We start from the raw sequence: 21,280 nt of genomic DNA on the forward strand, positions 1-21,280 counted from the left end.
ATGGAAACCTCTGGGAGTTACAACCATTTAGACAATACAACTATTTAAATATTAAACTGAGAGAATTTATTTAACTGCAATAAAAACTTTAACTCTCCATAATGAAAAACTGTACACACTTTAGAAAAACAAACAGATCGACAGCCAGAAGGACAAAAACAAGCATTCAGCTGAGAATGGGGCTACGAGGTTCCTACCAAATGTAAGTATGTTACAAAATATGTGACAAATACAAAACCTTCACAGAGATACAACATTAGGAGACTTTCTGGCACTTAAATAGAATTTACACCTCAAACTGAGGTTCTGCTGTTAAAACAAACAGCAAACATGTAAACCAGGGCTGAAGCCAGGATTTTAGAAATACTGCCGTCCCCTCAACACCACCTAGACCAAAAAGACGGTCTGTTGCATTTGTATTAACTGAACTTTTTGTTTAATTTATAGATTTTTGTACCACTCTTTGTAAATTGTATAATCTTTAATACAGTTTCAAAGCCTTCTCCAAACAACCAGGAGTACAATACAAGTAAAGAAACACAAAATCATTCATTTCTTTGTTTGTTGTCCTTAAAGTAATATAAGTTTTAGAAGTAGTTTTTTTTTTCCAAACTGTGGCCGTTGAAAGGCACAGACATGGAAACCGAGCAATGTGTACATATCAAATAAACCTGTTGGATCACCTTTAATAAGCTCATCTTTCCATCTGTGTTTTCTCAAACACTGAAGCTCTTTTAAAACTCATTTTAAACACTTACACTATATTACAAATTACTGTGGAAATATTTTGTACGTAAGCTGTACCAATAAGATCTGAGACACAAGGGAAAAAGTACAGGGAACAAGGAGATAATGAAAAACAAAAAATAGTAATAATGATATGAAGTTTTATTGCACACACAGCTGAAAGGGGGAAGAGCTTGCCACACTTTTCTTCCTACTTTATCCAAATAACTTTAATCTTTTAAGTTACGTTCAAGTGGACATTTTAGCCAAAATTTGAAAAAATTCCTTAAGTTGTTTCCTGAGATATCCCGTTCACAAGAATAAGATTGATGCAAGGTCATAGTCATCTTTGACCACCAAATTCTAATCATTTCATTTCTGAGTTGAAGAGGATGTTTGCACCAAATTTGAATAAAGTCTCTCAAAATTTTCTTGAGATATCACGTTTAGGACAATTTGACAGATGCAAGGTCACAGTGACCTTGACCTCTGACCATCAAATACTAATATAGTTCATACTTGAGTTCAAGTGGATGTTTGTGCCCAATTTGAGGAAAGTCCCTAAAAGTGTTCTTGAGATATATTCACGAGAATAATTTTTTTTCTGCTTTGTTTCCAACATTGTTACTACTGTTATAATAATAATAATAATAATAATAATAATAAATTGTTATTATTACTATTATTGTTGTTGTTGTTCTTGTTATAATTAATAATAATAATAATAACAACAATAATAAAAAATAGGTACTAAACATGTTGTGTTTAAGCCTCCCCTAACCAGAAAGCTGTTACCCCCTTGTTTCTTGTACTTAGAAGTTGTCCCAGTGTATTTTATTGATACCACTTACATACTAAATATATGTACTAATATATGTGCTAAAATAATTATAGTCACTTGCAGTTTGTAATCTTTAGTGTTACCAAAAACTAGAAATCCCAGCACATCTGGTACAAAAATCTAGCAAACAGCTACAACTGAAATCGTTTTAACAGCTTAAATTTGTCACTGTTGCTCTTTAAATGTAGTCCATATTGTAGAGTTAAAAAAAACTACAACTCCCAAAATTAGTAAAGTGCATCAACATGTAAAACATGTAACCTTGTGAATTTATCCAACATGAAATACTTTCATAAATAATATAAATTATCAAGTATAAAAACGTCAACGTTAAATGTTAAATAATAAGTTGACAACGAAACGGTCAGTCGGTCAAGTGAAACGCTCGACTCAGGACAAGTTCTGTTGTGGCTCCACCCAGGTGACACGCCTCCAGGACACACACCAGCCTCTGATTGGCCAGCTGGGCCGCCATGTTGATGAGGTCAGCTGAGAGAGAGAGAGGAAACCTTCATCGTTCTGCTCACGTTTTTGTTTTGTGTGTGTGTGTGTGTGTGTGTGTGTGTGTGCGTGCTGACCTGGTGAAGGTGGCGGTGTGTTTGAAGAGAAGGCCCCATGTGATAAGATGGAAATCCAGGTGTTGGAGTGAGGAAGGAGGGGAGGACATGGGGAGGAAGAGGAGTGAGGAAGGAAGACAGCATCGACCGACACACCGTCTGACAGAGCTGAGGAAAAACATTTACTTAACTCATGACTTCAAAAACATATATATAAATCGTGGGAACATATTTTGGCAGAGAGGTGCTGTACAGTATAAAGGTGCATGCATGACGTATGTATGTACATGTGCTTAAGTCAGACGGCTGCCAACTATTGGAGACCAACAAACAACAAAACTGGATGTTTTCAGCGAGACATATGCAGCATTCCTGGCTGTAACTGAGCCACCTACAGCAGGAAACATGATCTTTTCCAAACCAAAATCAGGTGGTTTTTGTGCCTAAACTTAACCACAGTGTTGCTGAAACGATAAGTTTCAACATACAGTATCTGCCACATCATAACCTACAGGTTGCAACCAAGATATTTTAAGGAACTAAAAAGCAGCTCCAAAACTGTTCTGGCAAATTTCTGGTCTTTCTCAGTCTGGTCAGCCTGTCAGTGATATTGAGAAGTTCCCAGTACTGCAAATATCTGTCCAATGACCTGATCCTCACAAAACATAACAGATTAGAGGAATTAATTTAAGTATCTTTTTTCATGTATGTTGTGACAAGCTGTTTATAATTTAAAACATGGTCAGATAGCCTGTGAGTTTTGGTAAAAAATTTTTTAAAAAAGACAACTATTTGCAGACTGTTGTTCCACCCCTTGTCAATAGGGGGTGCTGCAGCACCCTCAGCTACCACCTTTCTAAATATATCCTTTATAAAATCATTCAACATTAAAGCACCTGAGCAACATATTAGGTCCTGATGTGTGCTCTTTCTTTTATAGAACGGTTACTAATGGCAACATGAAAGCTACAGACGCTCCAAATTAAACTGTTTTTTAATATGTTCATAAAGTATTGTTAGAGAGAAACAGGCCTTCCTGGCTGCCTGCGCATGGTGCAAGACAAATGCTTAGTGCTAGACAAAGTACTAGTTTACGTTGTTTGTCACCCCACAGTCCGCCTGCCTCACCCTGCAGTGACTGTAGACTAGTTTGCCGGGAGAGCAGACAGCAGATTTACAGACGTACAGCTACAGCAACTAGAATTCAGCAAGCGGGTTTTCCTCTGAATCCACTCCTCTACCACGGAGGTCAAAGTTAACCTTAAATGTTTCTGTTTTGTAGCAGTTTGTTAGCTAACACGTCTGTTAGGCTTACGTTTTGCACCTCACATGCAGAACCAGTCGACTGGTTTCACTGTTTGAACTCAGTGGAGTGTGCAGAGTCAAAGGTAGAGTGATACTGAACAGTGCAAAGGAATAAGGCGGTTATTAAATCGTGGCTAACAACCAATCAGAATGCTTGATTTGACCGTTTTATGATGCAGGAACCTTACTTGTTCTTTTGATAGGATCCTCATTAGCTTCATTAACACAGAGGCTATTCTTCCTGAGGTCTAATCACACAGCACATCAGGACACCAACTCACAACTAAACCAGTCCACTGACAGAGGAATACTAAACACGTAAAAACCAAACCCAACAGCTCCAGAAATAAAATACCTTTGTTGTCACTAAATAATAGATTCAACTGTTATGACTGAAATATACATTAAGCTAAAGGAGCAAATGTACCTCTCAGTCTCAGTGTGTAGTAATCCTCGATGGCAGAGTCAAACCTCCCAGTGGCAGACGCCCTCCCACCCATCGCCACGGCAACCGCCTGCTCCTCTCTGTGGGCGTGGTCATAACGCATCGGCAGCGTCTCCACAGCAATCGTCGGGGAGACAGGGAGGAGGGGGGCAGTGACGAAGGACGAGGTGTCATCATCATCATCATCATCACCGTCATCTTCTTCATCTGCGTTTGTGTTTTCTAGAAACTCCATGGAGGCTTCAAACAGAATGACTGCCGACACACACAGAGGAGTCATTATTATTATTATTGTTATTGTAACTGTTATTACATTAGATTAAATTATTTTTGTTTTTTTGTGGTGACCACTATATTTTTGTCACTTATTCGGACCACCGTCTCTTGTCACTTGTGGGGTCCACACTTTTTTGTGACTTTCGGAAAACACCATTTTTTTTTTTTTTTTTGGTCTTTTGTGAGGACCTTATTGTTTTAAGACCTCTGTGGGGACCACCATCTTTCAGACAGTTGTGGCAACCACCATTTTTTGGTCTTTTGTGGTGACCACTATATTTTTGTCACTTGAGAGGTCCGCACTTTTTTGTGATTTGTGGAAACCACCATTCTTTTAGGGGTTTTTTGGGGGTCTTTTGTGGGGACCACCACATACTTGTCACTTGTGGGGACCACACTTCTTATTGGTTATACGTGCCTGAGAAAATTCAGGCAGAATTGTTGAAGATGACATGTAACAACAGAAAGAAAACACGCACACACGTTTCTCTGACAGCTGTCATGAGTTTGTGTTCTGGTTTGAACTAGAGATGTACCGATACCACTTTTTCCTTTCCGATACCGATTCCGATCCCTGAACCTTTGGTATCTGCCGATACCGAGTATCGATCTGATATCAGCACGTAAAAAAAAAGAAATGGATGGGATATGAACTGTTGTATGTCTCAACTCCTAAAACTCTGTGTAAAATATTAAGAAATAAATACATAATAGCAGAATGAATGCCATAAAACTTTTTTTTATTATTATAATTATTATTATCCAGTGTTGACACAGATCAAGACACAGGTTAAAGTGCAGCCACACAATTTGGTAAAAAAGACATTTTAAAGGCTACAGTAGAATGCTTTTTAAACTCCGCTCCATTTCCATTTCGTTTGCCTGTAGCGTGCGTATGCGTAATGACGTGAGGCATTACATGGTATCAGATTGGTCATAGGCTGTACTCGCCGATACCCGATACCGCATTTTAGGCAGTATCGGAGGCATTTCTGATACTGGTATTGGTATCGGTATAACTCCAGTTTGTATGCTGAACATGTTGCCCAGATGGCTGATGGGAGTTGCAGTTTTAAACTCTTATATTTACATTTGATGATAACTCCAGACATGTGTGTTACTATATAGAAAATGATGCTGTAGAAGTTCGAAGTAGAAGACCTGTCTTGTTGTTCTGCTCTGGTTGTAATGTGACCATCGGATGTCTGAGGAGACAGAGACAAAAGAACTAAACCAATGCTGGAAGAAGTAAAAGTAAAAGTACTAAAACCACACTGTAAAAAATACTTCACAACAAGTAAAAATCCTGCATTCAAACCTTACTGAGGTAAAAAGTACAATATTTGCCTCTGAGATGGAGCGGCGGAGGACGTAGCGGCGCACAGAAGTACTCACATACAGTAAAGGTACACTAAATGTAGTCCAGTACTTGAGTAAATATACTTGGCGCTCACCTCTTCTTTGGTGTTTCAGCCTGCAGCAGCTGCTTCCTCTTACACGACCTCCTGCTGAAACACAGTCTGAGTGTAAATCCACGTTCTCACTCTGAAATAATGAAATCATTATAATCACATGATGAAGAAATGTTTTTATATCTCACCCTGATCTGTAATCCAGAGGACGCGGCGTCAGCTGACTGTGCGCTGAGGACGGAGACATCGGCGAGAACGAGGAAGAGGAGGAGAGAGGAGGTCTGAAGGAGCGAGGGGTGGAGGACAGAGGGAGGAGGGAGGAGGAGGAAGAGGAGAGGGAGGGCGAGGGAGATGGATGAGGGGAGGATTTGGTGAAGCGAGGGGAGGGGGAGGAGGAGGAGGAGGAAGAGGAGGAGGAGAGAGATGAAGGTCGGACTGTCCAAAACAAACAGCGATCCTCCTGAAAGAGACAGAACAACATAAACATGTTAGAACGTTAGGGAGTTACTAAAGTGTGTGTGAGTGTGTGTGGCAGTCACCTCTCCTCTGCGGCTGTACGTAACCATGGTAACAGCTGCTTGGATACAGAAGCTGCGTCGCTCCCGGTAACAGAGTCTCTCCACCTCCCTCTGAAGCTCCGCCCCTCGCAGGAACCCCAGCTCACCTGTTCGCACAAACACAAACACTTAAAGAGAAACTACACTCTTATTCTTTAGACAACACTGACAGATGTACAGACAGACAGATGACCTCTCCTGTCCTTCATGTAGGTTTCCAGGGAGACGGGAGGAGGCGGGTAGATGAAGAATCCTCCAATCAGGGCCCTGCTCAGCACCTGTCCATCCTCCTGGCTCCTCAGCCACAGGAGGAAGTGTCGCACCGGCCGGAGCTTACGGTAACTCATCTCTGAGTGGTGGCCCAGCCCTGCCAATCGACAAATGAGGAGAGAGGACAGAATCCAGCTGACCAATGAATAAGAAGAAGTGATGGCAGAGAGGATCACTGGCACTAACAAGACGTGTGCTGTTTCACTTTTCTGCTACCAAAGTACCAAACCGCATGAATATCAAACATTCTTACAGAGGTGTGTGTGGTGTGTTACCTGTGCAGTACACCTGTGTGTATGTTGTATTTGTCAGGTAGAAGCTGGCGTCTGTCTGATCAGCGGCTTTGATCACCTTCAGTCTGGTACAGACGACCACTGACACTGAAAACACACAGAGATGAAAATCACTGACTTCTCACTATGTTCTTAAAAAACTCAGAATGTGTGTTTTCTGACAAACTACTGCTGCAACTAAATCAAGTGTGTGTGTGTGTGTGTGTGTGTGTGTGTGTCTCACGTGGGTAGAGCTTGCGGTGGGACTCAGGTTGAGATGTAGAGAAGAGCTTCACCATTATTGGGTGATTGCTAGTCCCGTCCTCCAATCGCAGCCAACGATATTCCAAAAGCTCCGCCCCTCTGCCATCTACCAATGAAAACACAGACTGAAGCGTGACTTGTGTGTTTAAGTGAAACTGAAAGAAACAAAAAACTAAGGCATGAATGTTATCTATATACAGTCACCATGGCAACCCTCACCCTTGCTCCTGATTCGCTGGGGTCGTCCTGAGAACGTCAGAAGGCCAATGACATCACATACAACGCCATGAGGACGCTCCAGGAGCTCCTTGCTGACAGACAGAGAGTCAGAGTGTGTTTGTATAAGTTTGTGTGAGTGTGTATGTGTGTGTGTTTACCTGCTGTAGAAGCTGTAGGATGGAGCAGGTGGGAGATGTTCAGGTGAAACAGAGGATTCTGGGAGAACAGAGATGCGGGCGGCAGGATTCCTGCTGTTCACACTGATCTCTGGACACAAACAGAGACACAGCAAAGAAAAGAAACTTCAGGAGGAAGCAGTCCCTGTAAAGATGGCGAGATAGGTTTGTGTGTGTGTACCTATATCATCTGACTCGGCCTGGTAATGCTGTTTGACTCGATAGCGTCTCAGGCTGATGATGTCACCAGGCTTCAGACAGCGATACCAGCTGACACACACACTGTTCCACAACACCACACACACACTTCCTGTCCTGTCACACACCTCCAACACTGCCTGGACAGACAGATAGAGAGAGACAGAGGGCAATGGAGTTAACATAGTCTGGTGTTCCACAGGGTTCTATCTTTGGTCCTCCTTTATTTAATCCAGTGGTTCTCAAAGTCTTTCTGTCATGACCCCACAGTGTTTTTTCAGTTTGCTGTCACATCTCTTGACTCTGTTTTTGTGAAAACAAATATCTGAAGTAAAAGCTCTGTCACAGCACAACGTTGTTCCGTTAATGAGTGAACAGAAATCCTGATGTTTTCTTACTGGTACACTGCAAATACCTGCATACCATGTACACTCTACTACTGAGAAGCAACACCTGTTTTTCTTTTCATCCCTGTGTCATAGCTATATTTTCTGTAAACCTACAGACTGTCTGTGCTTTGTGAAAGCATGATTTGTTTACTGTTTCACAGTAAAAAAGATTTCGACGTAAAAACATTAGTTATGCTGCATTCACACCAAATGTGATGCAGATTTTTTCATCGCGTTACTCACACAAGTTTGAGCCCTAGAATATTCTGCGCTGACTTCATACACGTGAATAACTCATGTCATACGTGCTTGAGATTGCAAAATCGATGAATGAACTTCTGCCGGTGCGTCCTCTGTGTCATATGTCCCTGGAGGACTCCAGATACTTGGCTATCGTTGCTGAAGTTCAGATTTTTCAACTCTCGCAAATAAGCGCACCACACGAAATCGCACTACTTGCGTGGTTTGCATCAAGTCCATTGCGTCCATCGCACTGCCCGCTGGGGATTCATGTCTAATCGTGTTTTCTTTTCTTTACGTAATTCACTGTCCTGAATTTGGTTTATTCGCGCCCGGTGTGAACACAACATTAAACATAACATTATCCCCTGGTCACGTCCGCCCCAGTTTGAGAAATGCTGATTTCATCTAAGGGCTCATTTAAGCTCAACATATATCAACATGGACGGAGCCTTCTGTTTGTACTCTGCCTTAATTTTTTCAGTATTTGTGCAAGTGTTCTGAGAGCTCATTAATACAGGTAAAACTGAGCAGTACCACCAGAGATGGTGGAGGCAGTGTAGTGTAGTTCAAGCGAGATGCGACTGTAGGCAAAGACAAAGACATTTTAAAAATGGTGGAACAAATTGAATCAGTAACACAGTGAAAAGAATTTTTCATTCACATATTGCGATGTGACCACAAAGACCACCGCCATCTACAACACTGCCTCTGATTAAAGGTATGTTATTACGACCTCCTCGACTGTCACCTCATTTGATGCTGTGTGAAGTGACCTGAAACTCTGTTTGTGGACGAGAGGCCAAAACGTAAAAGAAAATATCTGTTTGCTAAGATATCTGACGAGAGACAGTGTGTGCGTTCACTGACCTTATATGGACACTCACAGTTCCGGTCTGTTTTCCCATAATACATCAGGTGTGACTTGTTGATGATGCGTACGATCAGTTGATGCTGGACAGCGCCCCTGGAAACGCCCCGGCGACCGATCAGGAAGGAGTCACGCAGTTCTGACACGGTCACAGCAGGACGTTGAACTGTTGACACACACACACTTCTTTTACCCTTTAAATTTAATATCCTTTTTTCCCCCATAAATTATAGTAGCACATTTTAAGACTTCAGTTGGACAGTCAAATATAGAAAAATCAGACTTAATCTGATTAATATTCAAACGTAATGATCGAAAGTATCTCTACCCTCCTCCTCCTCTTCATCTCCATCCTCTTCCTCAATGGGCGGGGCTTCTCTCCACACCTCCCCGCTGTAGTCCACACTGTTCCACAGAGGGAGGAACACGCTTCTATTGGCTCTCAGAGGAACCAAAGGACCTGTGGGATCAATCAGCCAATCAGAATCATCATCACGCTGCAGAACATACCTGCGACTCATCGGGGGTTCGAGCCTGCAGAGCTGAAACCTTGTTGTTTTTGCTTGGACTTCTTTTTTTCTTCAGCAATGTTTTTGTGAGTTGGTTCATCGTAGACACATTAAATCTTCACCAGTTCTTGGAAGTTGTGTACAAATGCTAATCAAGAAATATGACGCTAATTGGCCAGATGAGGGCGCTATGATTAAGGCCCACACATTCAATTTTTGAAAGGTCATGCCCCTCACACTGTAAAGGCCCTGACACACCAAGCCGACCGTCCAAAGTCGGGCTGTCGCTGAACGTCTGTCGCCCTAGTTTTTGCAGTGTGTCCCACACCGTCGGCGGCTTTTCGGCCGATTGAGCATGTTGAATCACCGGCAGAGCTCGTCGGTGAGAGAGATCACTCTGATTGGCTGTTCAGGTTTTATTTCCTTGCCCCTGTAGCGAGTGAATCTGAATCTGAATTTTGACAACAGTCTCATCTCACCTGCAGGTTCCGACGATCCAAACCAGGGCAGAGAGTCCTGGTCCACGTCAAACCTCCTGACTCCATCTTCCTCCTCATCATCGTCACCTGGAGCTCCATCTTTGACCTCCACGCTCACCAGTCTGTAGCTGCAGGAGCAGAAAGATTTAACCTGACTGATGACATCACAGCGACATAGTCCACCTGTCCTCACTCACCTGTCTCTGTCTCCAGAGGCCCCGGGGCATTCTGGGAGCTGAGCTGTCATGGCGGGGGCAAAGGCGGCATTTCGTAGCATCGACCCTGGCTGCAGGACGTTCCTCTCCACCAGCCGGTTCAGACCAGGATCCAGAGTCACACGAAGCCTGCAGTCTCCGTCTGTCAGTGTGATGTCATACAGGTCATCACCTGCTGGAATCAACACACCAGTACACACCAACACAAACCAGTAAGACCAGGGGCCTGTATCACGAACCAGGATTAATGTCTTAGCGAGGTAACTTCAGGGTTAACCCTGGGTTTTCGGTCTCACGAAGCCGGTTCAGTTCTTATCGGGGTAGATCACCATGGTAACTTACTCTGAACGGCTATCCTGCTCCGGAGCAGGGTAAGTTCAGGGTTGAATCTGATCCTATAAAAAGCACCACCCACTGGCCAATCAGCTGTTGATGGCTGACAGAAATGCAGCCCAGTCATGACGGGAAGTTTAATTCATTTGATTGATTTTGATTTGAAAGTTTATTTTGAACATTAAAAAAGAAAAGAAAGCAACAACAACAGACAATGAAAAGACTGTTCAAAAAGGAGTGGAAAGAAGTGGAACTTTCATCCCACCCCTTCATAAGAAAGAAACTGATCATTAGCGGACACTTAATAGCACCATTAATTAGTGCCAACATTTTGTTTTGTTGGAGGAAGTGATCCCTGTTAAAGATAATGGGCCTAACTGACAGCTTTGCTGCTGGAAATGTGGAAAGTAGCCTATCATGTCTACATTTCATGGTGTTTGAGGGATTTTCCTTTCTGTTTCTTAAAGAGGGACACTAGGTATATTTCTGCACAGCTGTTAATTTCTAACACAGCTCAATATCAGGATGATTTTATTCAGACTATCAGTTTGGTGTTGATATGATTTAACTGTGGCGTCAGCTTTAAGCTTTATTGTAGCATATATAACGTTATGACAAAGAAGACCAGTTTATCAGACGCAGTGATGTTAGACGATAATTGTAATACACGCAATTCATCTGCGCAGCATTGATTTCATGGGATTCAAGGGTGTGATCAGTGTCAGGTGTACAGGTACAGGTACTGTAGCTACTTGAACCAGTGATGAGTCATTTTACCTACACATCATTTTATTTGCTGCCTTGTGTTGTCTTGATTTTTCCCTCTCTCCTCCTCTATTTCTTCTTTCCTCACCCGTTTCTTTTCTTCTCTATTATGTGATTTCATTGATGTTTTGACAGGGGAATTTCTTTGATAAGCTTTTAGTGGCTTCTAACCTCTCCGGCACTTTTCTTTTTTTAATCTTGTAAATGTTATACTGTCTGTTTTTAACATTATGTGCAAATAAACTAATCTAAACTAAAACTAAACATTATTCATCCCGTTATGTGTTGCCACGCGTGTTTCCTCCTCCTGCAGCTGCCACGGTGTTGGCCTTTTCTCTAATGCTGCTTTTCTCCTCCTCATATTTTAGTAGAATTAATCTCTGATCCTCACATGAGAAATACTTTTTTCCCCTCACATACGGCGCTCTGTGAGGACGCTCAGTGACACTGCGCTTCTCTCATGATTGTGATTGGTCCGCTGCGTGCACGTTCACGGCTCTTGATAAAGCAACCCTGGGTTGAGTTACCGAGTTGATATCCAGCATTGTGATACCGATTATCCTGGTTGCCATTGTTAGGGTTAGTCAACCCAGGATAGGTCTGTGTAACCCAGGAAAGGTTGATCTCGCTTCATGATAACAAAGTGTCGACCTTCCTGTTTTATACTGGTTCATGACCTGGGATGTTTTCTTTGTCCTGTTTGTTTGTTTTTCCTGTTGTGGTCGTGAATTTGTCCTGATTGTTTGTTTTGTTTATTCTTTATTTGTTGTTTATCCCATTTGTATTTTTTGCTCGAACTGTTTTTTTTGGCCTGTTTATTTTGTTTGTCCTGTTTTGTGTTGTTTACACTGTTTTGATTGTGTTGTTTGCTGTGGTTGTTTTGTTTTGTTATTTTTACCTGTTTTTTGTTTGTTTTGTTTGTGTTGTTTGTTTTATTGGTAGCGATTTGTTTGTTGGCTTCTTTTGTTTGTCCTATTTGTTTGTTTTGTTTGTACTGTTCTGAGTTTTTTACATGTTTGTTTTGTTTCTGTTGCTTATTATTTTGTTTGTGCTGTTTATCCTGTTTAGTGTTTCCAGTTTGTTTTGTTTGTACTCAGTTGTTTGTCAATTGTGGGATCAACAAAGGTGTATCTTATCTTACTATTGTTTCATTTGACCTGTTTGTTTATTTTGTTTCTCCTGTTTTATTCTGTTTGCAAAGTTTTGTTTGTGGTTTATTTGTTTTGTTAGTCCTGTTTTGTTTTGTCTGTGTTGTTGCTGTGTTTTGTTTGTCTGTCTTGTCCTGCAGTGTCTGACCGTTGAGGACAGCTTGGGGGAAGTAGATGGAGGATCCCTGGTCTCTGCTGTACCGCTGCACGTCCACCACACACAGGAACTCCCTGCAGACGGCAGGAGAGGACGAGGACGCCTGAGAGACAAAATGGGAAAAAAACAAACAAACAAAATAAAACCTAGAGATTAATCACTAAAACTGAACCTGTGACATCATCACCTGCGGACACACTGAAGAACTTTAGTAGGAAACACTGACGGTATCAATGTGAGTCAGTAAACGATTTAAGTTTTTCACAATAAAAGCTTCCAGCACAAAAACTAACAAAGAGTCAGAAACATGATAGAAAACAGAATAAACAGAAACAGAGCCAGTCAGAGGAATGTAAGAGACACTGTTTGTGGCCGGTTTATGACAAAAAGAAGAGTTTATATTCTGTAATCACAAATGTTAGATTTCAGTGAGACTGTTTCTGATATTTAACTGAACTAAATACAAGATAAATAAATAAAAAGATAAATATCCACCGGGTTAGACATTCAGAGCAGATACAGAAAATATAACTGAACTGTGAATACATCAGATGCAACAACATGTTGGTCTTAGTGATGACGATTAATGAACAAAATAACACAGTTAATAACAACCTTCATTTAACTGATGAACCTGAGTGGCAGAGAGGTGAGAGGCAGCTGAACCGCGCGCTCTCTGACTCGGACCAAACTCCATTTAAATTTTAGGTAATTTATATCGGTCGGATTTACCGGCTCACAGAAACACATCTACAACACAGCTGGGCAGCTCTCTAGATCTTTAGCGTCTTGTGAAAAAATCGGCATATCCACAATTCACTCAACGGGAGTTTTTAGACATGAAATGTGGATTTTAAGTGACTCTCACTGCAGCAGACTGAGAGGGGAAACAGGCGGGTTCTTGAGATCCCGCGTTTTATTGTTAAGATAAAAGCAAACGGATCGTTTACATGAAACCTGAAACTCCTCATTCAGAGAACATTAAGAGTCTAGTTGAAGTGCTTTTGCTCCTGAGCAAAGCGACGCTAAATCGGTTGATATTTGAACGGAGTCTGGTTGATGTTGAGTCCGAGCTCAGAGGAGGGGTGGAGACGGAAGCACGCGCCAAATGCAACAGCGATAGATCAGTAAAACAATCATGAGGATGATGATGATGATGATGATGATGATGATGGTGGTGGTGGTGGTGGTGGTGGTTCAGACCTTGTTTGGGCCGGATCTGGACCGGGTCAGAGTTCTGTGGAAGACGCAATCAGGAGCCGCCATGTTGGACAGGCAGCACAATCAATAACAGTGCGGTGCATTGTGGGACACAGACACAAAGCTTGCTGTAATAACTCCATGGTGACGATTCATGTAACGCGTTGCAGCTGTAACAGATAAATCTTATTAAAAAACTCTGATTTATTTTTTCACGGTTTATCATAAATACTGAATTAAATTCAGAGAAGAGTTTCTGATTGGTTCACTGGATGTTCAGTCAGACGTCAGTCAGTGAGACGTGAATGAATACACTTTTCCTGTCATCATACACTAAAAAAATGAAATAACTCAGAATAAATCATTTCATTTTATTTCATTTTACACACTTTATTCATAAACACAGATAATAAAAACGCAGTTAATCAGAAATAATGGAGATGGGACACCTTGATGAGCTGTTATCAACACATTGTCTAGCTATAAGAAAGAAAGTGCCGGTAATATACAGTAACATTTATAACCTACACAACTTCTAAGACCAAACAAAAACTGCTAACACTTTACTTGAAGGTATCTACATCAGAGTGACATGACACTGTCATAACTATGACATGACACGGTCATGAACTTGTCATAAATGTTTATGAATGCTGTCATCAAGTGTCATTCGGTTTTTGTAATGGCAAGTTTGTTTGGGATGTCCTTATTATGACAACTTGACATTAACAAGAAATGCACCTCTTTTTGTGTTTATGACAAGTTGACATTATAATTATCATAATCAGATGTCCAAGGTTACAGACGGATTCTAACTCTTGGCCAGATAGATGTCTGGCAGGATACGACACAAAACTGGCTGTTATGACACCATTATGACAGTGTGATGAATAAATTTTTTGGCCTAAAGTAAAGTGGTACCACTTTGATTTGTCATTAAGATATCATGTGTTTTTGATTTCCAATGGAACAAAAAATAAATAAATAAAATCACATCACAAGATGTTTTAATGTGCCGACAAACAAGTTAACAAATCAAAGACTGCAGCCCCTCCCTCCACTTTTAGTTTAATTGTTGTTTTTTTCTTTGTATGGTCCACCACCAGTCGGCCAACAGCATGGCGGTAAGATACACCGCTGTTTAAAATGCTGTTGGTAACTGTTTAATAGAAGGAGCAGTAATGTCCCTGTAGAGAGGGAGGGAGGGCTGGTTGGTGGATGTGTCCAACAAACCCTGGACTTTCACCCAGGAGGCCTCTACAAATGTAGATGTTGGAGCCAAATGCTTGATTTATGTTTTGAGGAATATTTTTATTTTTTCTAGTTTGCTATTATTATCTGTCTGATTGGTTATGAGATATGAACATGAAATATTCTGGTTTGAATTATGAGTTGAATTGATAACAATTATGAAATTGTGAATTGTTGCTAATTTTGATTATTCGCTGCTATGCATAATTGATGCCATTCTCACCTCCGCCTCCTCTTTGTAGACAGTTGACTGCAGCACCTGGGATATATTAGTGGTGGCTATTGGGGCCGGGTGAGCTCTCGGTTTCAGGCACGCAGCCATACAGTTTTAGACCACTGCTAAATGTTGTTTTTTGTTTTGTTTGAATGGATGGAAAAGAAAGAAATGAACCGATATGATCTGTCTGTCACTCCATGATGCGGTAAGAAACCCCTAAGTTTTTTGGAAATAAACGTTTTGAACCAGAGGAGAGAAGTGTTTTGCATTTCATGGTCACTTTAAAACATTTGACAGCGCTGAGCGCGTCGGACTTGGATGCATGTAAGCCGAAGAGCCAAGAGCATGTTTATAAGAAAAGATTGCGCTTATAGTAGAGTCAAACCATGTTGCACAAGGAAATAACTGAGATGTTTTACCAACGTTGAAGTTTATGTTGAAAAAGACTGTGTGCATCTCATGAGCACAAAATGTTCATTTCCTGTTTAAAAGGAAGTTTAAACAGGACAGAGTGAAGAGTGCGAGGTGAGGAGAGAGAGTGCAGCAAAGGGTTGCAAGCCGGAGTCGAACTCGCAACCGCTGCAGCAAGGCATCACCTCTATACATGGGGCGCCGGCACTATCCACTAAGATACCAACACCCCAAACCATAGGATGAACCTCACCTCCAGAAACAACATCAGGGAGGCAGAGTAGTGATGAAGAAGAGGAGTGGTGTGGAGCTGAGCTGACCTGTCTTCACCTCAGCTGGCGCCATCTTTAATGAATCTGCATCTCTTTGCTTCGACTAGAATCTTTACTCTCAGCCTGAACAAACAAACAGATTCAAAAACCTCCTCTCATCCATCGGTCTGATCTGATCACATATGATCAACTATCCACTCCACAACTCAAACTGTCACTGAGGAACAAAAGAAATCATAAAGAGTTCCTCCCGCGCTGCGTTCACAGACCCTTAAAAACCTCTGAATTTTAGAGAGGGGACACAGACTGAAAAAAGGGACAAACAACATTTAAAAAAAATGCATTTATTGATTTATTACAACAAATACTCAGGAAACACGTGACCTAAACAGTCAAAACACATGATAACCTTCTCCTGTCAGTTACATCAGAAGCTGACTGTAACTGGCAGAATTTAATATTCAGTATCTTTACAAATAAAACAGAAGGTAAACACTTGGATTTACCGCTCTGCAGATTTAATAAACACTGATCCCTAAACAATATGACACTTTTAATATTCCAGTAACCATCCATGGTCACTAGATGGCAGTGTGGTCACATGGTAAACCAAAGGTTAAAAGTGTAAATTAAAAACTTCCTGTGTTTCAGTCACGTAAAAGTGGGAGTTCGCCTAAGTTAAAAAAAAAATGTGCTAATTAACGCACGCTGAATTACTGCCTGATTTAATGATTACTTCATATGAATTCAGACTTAGTTACGAAGAAATAACACCCGTGTGGAAAAACACTCAAGACTGCAGCTCCAATGTGGGGAGGTAGCAGAGGTCTAACAAATCTTAAAAACACAACACAACAGCCCGAAGTTCCCACAAATTGTTGCCAATTAATTCCTAAAACTTTTTCCATAAAATTTACCCCCATTTGCCTGGACAAGTCTCTGACAGCAGGTGTTTGAAATAGAGCACTTTTCCAAATGTGGCGAGGTATCCAGACTTTGTTTCACTCCAACTAAATTCAGGGTTCCCACACATTTTCAGCAAAAAAAAAAAAAAAATTAAAAACTTTTCCATGGTTTTTCAAGGACTCAAAACAAAACCATTTACAACACATAACACAAACAGAACTGTATAATGCACTTCTCAAGAAGTTAACTACTGTATGAAAATTAAGCATTAACCTTTTGCAAGACCTGATAGTCTGTTATGTTCACTTCAAATACTTCAAAGTATTTCAAACTCAAACTCAATACAACGTCCTTCAGAAGGAAAAAAAAAAAGGCCTTCCAATCACACATAATTCCAGCTTGCCCGGATGTATGGAGGGAGACAAAACACAGTGAGAAAATGAAGAAACTTACACGATGGTTTGCAAAACATCACGCATTGATGCATATTAGAGCTACGTTACATCAACAGCGACAAAAATAAATAAATACATTAAAAAATTCAGTATTTTGTTACATTACTTGAAACTTTATCTGCCAAAGATTACTGTACACACAACAAAATTCCATCACTTATCCAAAACTTGAAATGATTTTTACTAATACCATGACATTTCCAGGCCTGGAGAGAGAAACTGTGCATTCAATGACTTTCCAGGTTTTCCATGACTGTGGGAACCCTGTCATTTTGGCCACTATTCTGCTCTGCACAAAAAACATAATTTTTTTTAGCACAGTCATGGTCTTCTTTCTCCTTGGGACATGTTTTATATTAGTCATTTGAAAGCCATATTTTATTTAATGCTAGAGGCGGGCATCATGACAGGCCCCAGGATACGATAATATCACAATATCATAAGTCATGATACACCGATATTGTCACCTTTTTTCATCAACAAATTATGTCCCCATAGGAAAACTTTGTCAAAATTTGTATATCTAATAAGATTTTAGTCTGTTCATCTCGCCAGAATCATTGGATCAGTCCAACCATCAATCAATCACAGGTTTTTCAACCTCATAACTTAATTTCATGACTGCAGAACTCTGGTTATCAGGTGGGAGGACACAGCTAGCTTGCCTCTGAGAAATATTCAAAACAATACGGTGTGACCGTGGCGGTGGATGTTGAGGCTGGTCGAAGGGGCAAACAGTGGTCGCAGCTGTAGGGTTTCTCTCCAATATGAGTACATTGGTGGACTTCCAGGATACTTTGGCAGGTGAAAGCTTTCCCACACTAGTCGCAGCTGTGCGGTTTCTCTCTAGTGTGAACACGTCGGTGCAGCCGAAGTTCACTTGATGTAGTGAAAGTTTTCCCACATTCATCACACCAGTATGGTTTCTCTCCAGTGTGAGTACGTCGATTGACCTCTAAGGCATTTCCCCGGGCCACAGAGGTCACACCAGTACGGCTTCTCTCCAGAGTGAACACGTTGGTGACAGTCAGTGCGTTTAGCCATTCCACATTCAACACAGCTGTGCTGTTTCTCTCCTGTGTGTATGCATTCATAGACTCTCAAGCTACCTTGAGTAGCGAAAACTTTCCCACACTGGTCACAGCTGAATGGTTTCTCTCCACTGTGTACACGTTGATGGGCAAAGAAGTGATTCTTGTGTAGGAAAGCCGCTCCACATTGGTCACAGCTATATGGTTTGGTCCAGTGTGAATGCCGTAGTGGATTTTTAAGGTACCAGCTCTGGCGAAACTTTTCCCACACAGGTCACACTTGTATGGTTTCTCTCCAGTGTGAACACTCTGATGATTATTCAGGTGATACCTGCGTTTGAAAGATTTCCCACATTGGTCACACCTGTGTAGTTTCTCTCCAGTGTGAGCTCTCTGATGATGTTGGAGTTCCTCACTTGCTCTCTGTCTCTGTAGCAACAGACAAACAGAGAGTCAGTGAGATGTCACAGTGGAATGAGGTATCTAAAACCATAAATAACATTTAGAGAATGTCTGTTGATCATGGCAACAAACACAAACAGAGCTCAGATCAGTGTCAGAGTCTTCATCTCCACCCTGAACTGAACTGCTGTGGGTCCTCATGTGCTGAAACTATTTACGCCAGTTTATAGGACTGTGGGGACTACAGGAAGCTAATGAAGTCATTATCCATGTTACAGTTTTAACTAACAACAACCTTTCGTTCATTTGTCCCCACGGATAAGTGAAGCTTACACGGAAACATGGAGAAAATATTTAAATCTCAACTCAACTCAAACTTTATTTATAGAGCACATTTAAAACAATCGGGGTTGACCAAAGTGCTGTACAGATTAAAAGCAGCACAGATGATAAAAGTGACCCATACAATGCAGGAATTACAATAAATAAAATAAATACTAAAATACATAAACACAGTGCTATAAAATAGAATAAAATAAATTAAAATTTTGCCAGAAGTCCATTTAAACTTGATTAAAAGCCAGGGAGAAGAAGTGTGTCTTTAGGGAGGATTTAAAAACCTCAATCGATCCCGCAGAGTGGATGTGCCAGAGCAGGTTGTTCCAGAGCCTAGGGGCCGCCGCCACAAAGGCTCGGTCACCTTTGGTTTTTAGCCTCATTTTGGGGGTGACCAGTAGCAGCTGATTAGAAGATCTCAATGTTCAGGCAGTGGCGTGGATACGGAGGAGCTCAGTCAAGTACTGGGGGGCTAGGCCATTGAGAGCTTTAAAAACAAACAATAAAATTTTAAAATCTATTCTAAAAGCAACCGGGGGCCAGTGCAGCGAAGTCAGGACAGGGGATATGTGGTCACGCTTGCGTTTGCCAGCGAGGAGACGGGCAGCTGCATTTTGTACCAGCTGCAGGCGGTGCAAGAGTGAGTGGTCCAGGCCAAAATACAGTGAGTTGCAGTAATCCAGTCGTGTCTTAATAAAAGCATGGATTACAGTCTCAAGATCTTCACGTGGCAGGTACCCTGCTACTTTCGATAAAATCCTCAAATGGAAAAAGCTGTTTTTCACAACTGAATTAACCTGGCGATCAAATTTCAGCCTGTCATCAAATATTACACCAAGATTTTTCACTGATGACCGGATGTTTGGTGTAAGGGGGCCCAGAAAACCAGCAGGAAAATCTGCTGGACCACATCCAAACATTATGATTTCAGTCTTGTTTTCATTTAGATTCAAAAAGTTTGCGGTCGTCCAGTATTTTACATCATTTAGGCAATCAAGTAGTGTCTTTACAGAATCATTGGATTTTGATGTTAAAGGCAGGTAGATGTGAACATCATCAGCATAACAAAGAAAAAGTGTCAAAAGCAGCTGTCAAATCAAGGAGCACTAGCATAGCAGGGTTTCCTGAATCAACAGTTACCATTAGATCATTGAAAACTTTCAGCAGTGTTGTCTCAGTGCTATGGCATGGTTTAAAGCCAGACGGAAACTTCTCATAGATATCATTGGCCACTAAGAATGATTGGATCTGAATAAAAACCACTTTCTCTAAAATTTTGGACAAAAAATGGCAGTTTAGAGATTGGCCTGAAGTTAGACAGCACAGAGGTGTCCAGATTTTTCTTTTTGATAAGAGGCTGCACAATGGCATGTTTGAGAGCAGCTGGAACACATCCGGTGCTAAGGCAGGAATTAATAAATAAAAGAGAGTGCAAAATATGTATAATATTTTTGTCTCAGATATACATTTGTTTTAACTCCAGTTTCTGTCAAGCGCCATTCTCTTTTCTTTTCTAGAATGCTCATGTCAACTTTTGTTTCTGGGTACAGCCATGGAGGAACATTACTTGTAGGATTAGCTTTTGTAAACTCCAAGTTCTCCATGCCAAACTGTTTCACCTTATCTCCTATCTCCCATCCAAAGCCTCTTCTCTGAAATGTAGAGTATTCCCAACACGGTTTTAATGTATTAGCTGAGGGGTTTTCATCAGCATTTCCTTTCAGTTTAACCCAGTATGTTAGTGGTGTTTCTCCTGCCTCTATTAGGACTGCATTAATTGGTGTTGTTTTCATGAGTCCTGTGCATATTCTTAAAGCCCTGTATTGTAATCTGTCTATTTTTTGTAGAGTAGTTTTTGCTGCTGCTCCATATATTATACAGCCATAGTCTATTGCTGACCTCATCAGTGCTTTATATATGTCCATTAGAGCTTGTTTGTCTGCCCCCCAGTAGTATCCAGCAACAGCTTGTAAAAGATTTATTACTTTTTTACATTTTGTTTCTAAATGTTGGATATGGGTTTTCCATGTGTATTTATTGTCCAACCAAAGGCCAAGGTATTTAAACTCCGATACTTTCTGCAGTGGTTGACCATACAGTGTTAAGTTTACATTACTAACCTTCCATTTATTTGTTATTATCATGTAGCAGGATTTACTGACTGAAAGTTTGAAC

At 41.1% G+C, this 21,280-nt stretch overlaps 2 protein-coding genes across 5 annotated transcripts in view; both read right to left on the bottom strand.

The window, feature by feature from the left end:
* Nucleotides 1-38: 38 nt before the first annotated feature.
* On the bottom strand, nt 39-13,904 carry si:ch73-71d17.2 (RPA-related protein RADX). Of its 4 annotated transcripts, none has more exons than XM_049568247.1 (19): nt 13,828-13,904; nt 12,616-12,727; nt 10,204-10,396; nt 10,007-10,134; nt 9,347-9,478; nt 9,018-9,184; nt 7,502-7,658; nt 7,303-7,411; nt 7,145-7,236; nt 6,906-7,031; nt 6,665-6,769; nt 6,313-6,486; nt 6,102-6,226; nt 5,751-6,022; nt 5,605-5,658; nt 5,312-5,355; nt 3,857-4,129; nt 2,146-2,292; nt 39-2,056 (listed from the first exon to the last, which is right to left on the bottom strand). In XM_049568247.1, exons 1-19 carry the CDS (start codon nt 13,888-13,890, stop codon nt 1,932-1,934), a joined length of 2,598 nt encoding a protein of 865 aa, XP_049424204.1. In that variant the 5' UTR covers nt 13,891-13,904; the 3' UTR covers nt 39-1,931. The 4 variants fall into 4 exon arrangements, with proteins under 4 accessions (XP_049424204.1, XP_049424206.1, XP_049424205.1 ...); XM_049568249.1 differs by having other exon boundaries at nt 40-2,056; nt 10,204-10,393; XM_049568248.1 differs by having other exon boundaries at nt 40-2,056; nt 5,605-5,655.
* A 3,704-nt stretch (nt 13,905-17,608) lies between these two features.
* Nucleotides 17,609-21,280, bottom strand: part of LOC125883744 (zinc finger protein 239-like) — a 128,580-nt gene continuing 124,908 nt past the window's right edge. Inside the window, exon 2 of the mRNA XM_049568269.1 lies at nt 17,609-18,796. Within this exon, the coding sequence (XP_049424226.1) occupies nt 18,437-18,796 (360 nt within the window). The 3' untranslated portion in view covers nt 17,609-18,436. The remainder of the gene's footprint in view (nt 18,797-21,280) is intronic.

Source organism: Epinephelus fuscoguttatus, linkage group LG23, assembly GCF_011397635.1.
Source record: "Epinephelus fuscoguttatus linkage group LG23, E.fuscoguttatus.final_Chr_v1".
Classification (NCBI taxonomy): domain Eukaryota; kingdom Metazoa; phylum Chordata; class Actinopteri; order Perciformes; family Serranidae; genus Epinephelus; species Epinephelus fuscoguttatus.